The 6,000-nt window shown below is 43.3% G+C and overlaps 1 protein-coding gene across 4 annotated transcripts in view; it reads left to right on the top strand.

Moving 5' to 3' along the window:
* Positions 1 to 3,136: 3,136 nt before the first annotated feature.
* The window catches only part of Znhit6 (zinc finger HIT-type containing 6), a 39,253-nt gene continuing 36,389 nt past the window's right edge, over positions 3,137 to 6,000 (top strand). For 3 of the 4 annotated variants that reach the window (XM_004653757.3, XM_045138704.1, XM_045138705.1), the window contains exon 1: positions 3,271 to 3,905. In XM_004653757.3, the coding sequence (XP_004653814.2) occupies positions 3,271 to 3,905 (635 nt within the window). The other variant, XM_045138706.1, reaches the window with a different exon arrangement.

Raw genomic sequence — 6,000 nt, 5'->3', positions numbered from 1 at the left:
TTATTTCTCCATTTATTTGGGTGGATAGCTTTGCAGGATAAAGTAATCTTGGTTGACAGGTGTTTATCTTTCAGAACTTGAAATACGTCATTCCAAGCCCTTCTGGCTTTTAAAGTTTTGGTTGAATAATCTGCTGTTATCCTGATGGGCTTGCTTTTGTATGTGAATTCATTGTTCTCTCTGTTTTCAATATATTCTTTGGTTTGTGTGTTTTGTAGTTTAATTATAACAATGAGAGATTCTTTCCTGATTTTGTCTATTTGGCATTCTATAGGCTTCCTTTATCTGTATTGGCACCACTTTCCCTATTTCGGGGAAGTTTTCTTCTATAATTTTGTTGAAAACACCTGTTATACCTTTGGAGTGAAACTTTTCTCCTTCTACTATGCCCAGAATTCTTATATTTAATGTCTTCCTATTGGCATAAATGTCTTAAAATTCCCATTCAAGCTTTCCTATTAGTTTGTCTTTCTCATTGTTGGACTGTATTAGATCTGCAACCTGGTCTTCTAGTTTGGATATTCTGTCTTCCCCTTGATCTATTCTATTGGTGAGACTTTCTACAGTGTTTTCTATTTGAATTACTCTGTTTTTCATTTCTAGTATTTCCAATTGGTATTTTTTCATTATTTCTATTTCCTTACACATGTTTTGTATTGCCCCATTTCATTAAGTTGGTGCCTTGTGTTTTCTTGGGATTCCTTCAGGAATTTGTTTTCTTCTTTGAATTCTTATTTGAGTGCAAATACAATCATTTTTAAAAACATCTTTGTCAAGCATTTCATCTACAGCACTCTCACTGGAGGTCATTTCTGGTCAACTTATAATTTTTGGTAAGATTGCATTGTCTTGAATTATTGTGTTTCTTGCATTATAATGTAGAGATTTTTGCATTTTGAGCTAATTTGATGCTTGGATTTTCTTATCTTCAGTGTTATTAGCCATTTAAATCTGACTGTTGCAGTCAGGTTCGCATTTCTGGTAGAAATCACCCAACCAAGAGCAACTAGCGGTGAAAAAAATAAGTTTATTCTGGTTTACAGGCTTGAGGGGAAGTTCCATAATGGCAGGGACAACAAAGATATGAGCAGAAGGCGGACATCACCCCCTGGCCAACATAAGGTGAACCATAGTAACAGGAGAGTGTGCCAAACACTGGCATGGGGAAACTGGCTATAACACCCATAAGCCTGCTCCCAACAATACATTCCCTCCAGGAGATGCTAATTCCCAAATCTCTATCATCTGGAAACCTAGCATTCAGAACATCTAAGTTTATGGGGGACACCTGAGTCAACCACCACACTGACTTTATATATCTATAGTGTAGAAATATAAGGTGCCAGGTGTAGCTCTTAAACCACAACAGAAGCAGCAGAAGTGCCCCTAGGTGTGAGTTTGCCTGCTATTCAAGTAGTATAGTAGACTACATGGAGCAAATTACTGGCAAATTCTAAAATTTGACTGAGCAGTATACATATTCAATTCAAATCCAGTACAGAGTATTTATACAAGGGTGGGATTTAAAACACACAGATAATCTAATAAAGCCAAAATCCTTAAGGGTGTGTGTTGCCTCACACACTTAATCCTGTTCACTAGGAGGTTGAGATTTCTTATCTGAAATGGGTAACACGTCATCCTGGGGCCTAGTCAGATCCTGCCCCCAGTAATGACATTAGAAATAGACAGAGGCCCTAAAAAACAGGAAACAAAGGCAACAGTAGTCAACAGCAAAATACAGCTTATTTGAGAATGGTAAAGCCAACCAAGAATATGTCATTCAAATCTAATACATAGCCTTTCCTGACATGGAAAGAGAGATAGCAATTCCAGTGCAGGCCCACATATCTGGCTTTGTGTAAGTAGGCCCTGTTACCTTTTGAGATGGCTTCCAGTTTCATCAATGCTGAGTGCCCACCTTGATCCCTAGTGGTTGCACTGTGAACTCTGTTAGGCTGCTTAGTAAATGAGGTACTACGCTTGTTTCTTGAGTTTGCACTGTTGATTAACTCTACTTAATTGAAATCTGCAGGTTTTTAAAATATTTTTATTTATTTGTGAGTAAAGAGAGTATGGGCAGGCTAGTGCCTCTTGCCACTACAGATGAACTCACAATGATCCTCCTACTTCTGCCTCCCAAGTGGTGGATTAAAGGCACGTGCCAACAAATAAGTGCAAATGTCCAATGCCTAGTATGTGATGATAATTTTAGGCATTCTTGAAATAAATTAGTACTTCATCTTCATTTTAATGTATGTGTATTTAAATCTATCCCTAAGCAATGAACATTTGCTCTGGTCTTGAAAAGATATATATATGTTTTTAGGAGATTGAGACTATGTGGCTCAGTTGGTAGACTGCTTGTCTATCATGCACGATTGCCTTGGTTAGCTACCATAAATAAAACGGGGTGTAGCAGTGTACTAATATAATAGTAGCCCTTAGGAGGTAGGGAGTTTGTAAAGACAGGAGAAATAGAAGTTCAAGGTCATCCTTTGCTTCATAACAAGTACCCGTTTGGGTAACATGAGATCCTGTCAAAAAAAAGTGAGGAAAAGAGAGAGAAAGAAGGAAGGGATACACGTTCGTAGGAAATCAGAATATCCCAAAGGCTGCCAGGAATGGGAAATAGGTAGAAGAGAGGTGCTGCTGATTAATAAAAGAATTGTGAGTATAAAACGGTAAAGCCCTGTTTCTTATCTGAAACCTATGTCCCAGCATAATAGCTACCATACATTTAGCCTGTGTAAGTCACTAATAGCTGATTCCCAGGCGTGAGTTCGTATAATCTTCATAGTAACACCCATTTCTAATACCACCTTCCCTAGTGTCGAGATGAAGAACCCAAAGCTGGAAGGGTCATGGGAAAATGTCCTCTATTTTCATACAATATTAGATTTAATTCTTACTACAGACTGATGTAGGTCTTCTGATCTCAAGACTTTCTGAAAGGTTCAGCTCCTAGGACACTCTTGCAGCCGAAGAAACTGTCAGCGTTAGGACGCGGTTAAAGCCTCACCGGGCGTGGCCTCTCTCCAAGCTCCTCTCAGCTCCGACGCAAAAGCCGCAGAGCCGTAAAAGGACTCCGCGTGTCGTAAAGCGTCGCTGCGCGGAAGCGTTGCTTTACGGCGGGCGGGCGAGCGCGCCGGGCAGAGCTTGCGCCTTCTGCTTCCCTCGCACGTGTAGCTGCCTGTGTAGCGTGCGGTCCTTCCTTCTTGCTGGTGACGGTGGCGCATTGAAGGACAGAGTGGCCGCGTAGGTGAGCTGATGGAGTTGGCTTCTGAAAATGAAGGGGCCGGGGGTCTCCAGAGGGCCGCCGAGGGGGCGTGGCCCCGTGCGGAGGGCGGCGGCGTCTCCACGGCCCGCGCCCCGGAGGCCGCGGGAGCTGCGGACGGGCTTGCGCCGAGCCGGGTGACGCGGACGGAGGACGCCGAGCGAGGACGTGGGCCCCGGGCGCCGGAGGTGGACCTAACGGTGGTGAAGCAGGAAACGGCGGACTGGTGGGATGTGGAAGGCGGCGCGTTGGACGGCCTCCGGGTGAAGCTGGAGGAGGGGCCTGAGGTGAAGGATGAAAAGGAAGGTATTTTGCAGGTGAAGCAGGAGGTGGACAGTAGTGTGCCGGTCAAAGAAGAGGACGTGGATGAACCCGAGGTAAAGGAAGAGAAAGTGAAGGAAGAGGTGACGCACTGGCCAGAAATGAAGGAGGAGAAGGAAGGTAACTTGGAGATAAAACAGGAGGAGTTGGTCGGTCAGAACATAAAGCAGGAGGAGATGATGGATGGAGTGTGTGTAAAAGAAGAGAAGGACGTCCTGAAAAGAGAAGTGATGGCTGATACAACGGTGAAAGAAGAGCCTCCGGTGGATCTCCCAGTGGGCTGCAAGCGGAAACTGGCCATGTCCAGGTAGGGCAGGTGGAAGACTCATATGGGGAATAAAGCTACAATTTTTTACGTTGTTGCATGCAGAGAATGAAACCTCCAATAGCACAAGGTGGAAGAAGATAGAAGAAATCCGGGCCCCTGGGGTCGGAGTGGTGGTGTTCAGGGACTGGTTAGAAATGGTGGTGTTAGGGTGTGGTGGCGCACACCTTTAATCCCAGCGCTTGGGAGGCAGGGGTAGGAGGATCACGGTGAGTTCGAGGCCACCCTGAGACTACGTAGTGATTTCCAGGTCAGCCTGAGCTACAGTGAGACATTGCCTCAAACAAAAACAAACAACAACAACAGAAAATATTGGGGCTGGAGACTTGGCTTAGCGGTTAAGCTCTTACCTATGAAGCCTAAGGACCCCAGTTTGACGCTCGATTCTCCAGCACTCACGTTAGCCAGATGCACAAGGGGGTGCATGCATCTAGAGTTCATTTGCACTGGCTGGAAGCCCAGGTGCACCCATTTTCTCCCTCTCTCTCTCCCTCTCTCTCTCTCTCTCTCTCTCTCTCTCTCTCTCTGTCGCTGTCAAGTAAATGTAAATGATGGTGGTAAAAAACAAGTTCAGTGCAACTGAAAGAGCGACGCTTAAATGGACAAGTTTTAGGAAGTAAACATTCTGGGCATCACAAGACCCTTTGGAGACATTTTTAAAATTTATTTACAAGCAGAGAGAGAGAGAATGGGCATGTCAGGACTTCCAGCCCCTGCAAACAGACTCCAGATGCATGTGCCATCTTGTGCATCTGTCTCTTCATGGGTACTGGGGGAATTGAACTCGGGTCATTAAGCTCTGCACGCAAGCTCTTTAACCGTTGAGCCGTCTGTGTCCCCCCCTCCCCCCACACATATTTTTTTTTTTTAATTTGTAAGCAAAGAGAGAATTATGGGCACCACAGTCGAAGTCCAGACTCATGTCCAACTTTGTACATCCGTCTTTATGTGGATACTGGGGAATAGAGCCCAGGCAAACAAGCTTTTATGAGCATGCACGTGTAACTGCTGAGCCACCTCCCTAACCCTGGAGTCAGAACTAATATATTCCTGACTATTCTTTTCAGAGAAGGAGAAAAGTGTAATAAAACCAATGATGAGAAAAGTAGAGCGAGTTAAAAGTATACAGAAACGTGCTTCAGTGTAACTGTTGAGTTCAGTCTGGTTACTTTGTCCCTTTGGGTGCTATTTCCTTGGTGTGTTCATGTAACAACATGGGAAATCAAATCAGGGTTAGCATCGTGGACTTGAGCCAAGGAATGTTACATGTGGTTTGGTTTCATTGTGAGACAACAAGGCCCTAAAGTAATTCAGGACAGAAGATGGGTATTAGTATTTCTAGATTTTAAGAAAATACTATTTATTTATTTGCAAGCAGAGAGAGGGAGAGAAAATGGTTGTGCCAGGGCCTCCAGCCTCTACAAAGGAACTCCAAATGCATGTCCCACTTTGTACATCTGTCTTCATGTGGGTACTGAGGAACTGAATTACCTGAGTTGTTAGGCTTTGCAGGCAAATGCCTTGACTGATTGTTATGATGTCCATTCTAGTTTAGATGTAGGGCTGAGGGGGAAAAAAAAAGATATTTCCACCATCTTTTAAGTTTGGCTGGGTCTCATGCTGTGTTCTTTTTCTGGCATCTCTGTTTTCACATTCACACATCTGTTACCAGATTACCAGAAATAAGTTAAAAGTATTACTTATTCTCTAATTGAAGTAGAAACAAATCAAAATAAAATGCTTACTTTTTAATACATGATTTCTTGAGTTGCATTTTACTAACATTTCCAATGTCATTTAGAAACACTTTCATAAAGAGAAGAATTTTCTCTTTTTTCACATTTTTATTAATTTATGAAATGAGAGAGAGAGGGACACTAGGGCCTCCAGATGCATGGGCCACTTTGTGCATCTGGCTTTTTGTGGGTACTGGAGAATTGAACTCAGGCCTGTAGGCTTTCAAACAAGAGTCCTTAACCATTGAGCATCCCCAACCCGTAGGGAAGAATTCTCAGTGACAAGTAGTTATCAGTTATTTTATAACTGATAGTTATTTTTTGGCTTGCAAATTACAAAA

The sequence above is a fragment of the Jaculus jaculus genome, chromosome 19, assembly GCF_020740685.1.
Source record: "Jaculus jaculus isolate mJacJac1 chromosome 19, mJacJac1.mat.Y.cur, whole genome shotgun sequence".
NCBI lineage: Eukaryota > Metazoa > Chordata > Mammalia > Rodentia > Dipodidae > Jaculus > Jaculus jaculus.
The sequence above is the reverse complement of the archived record's forward strand: the minus strand, read 5'-3'. Positions and strand labels throughout refer to the sequence as shown.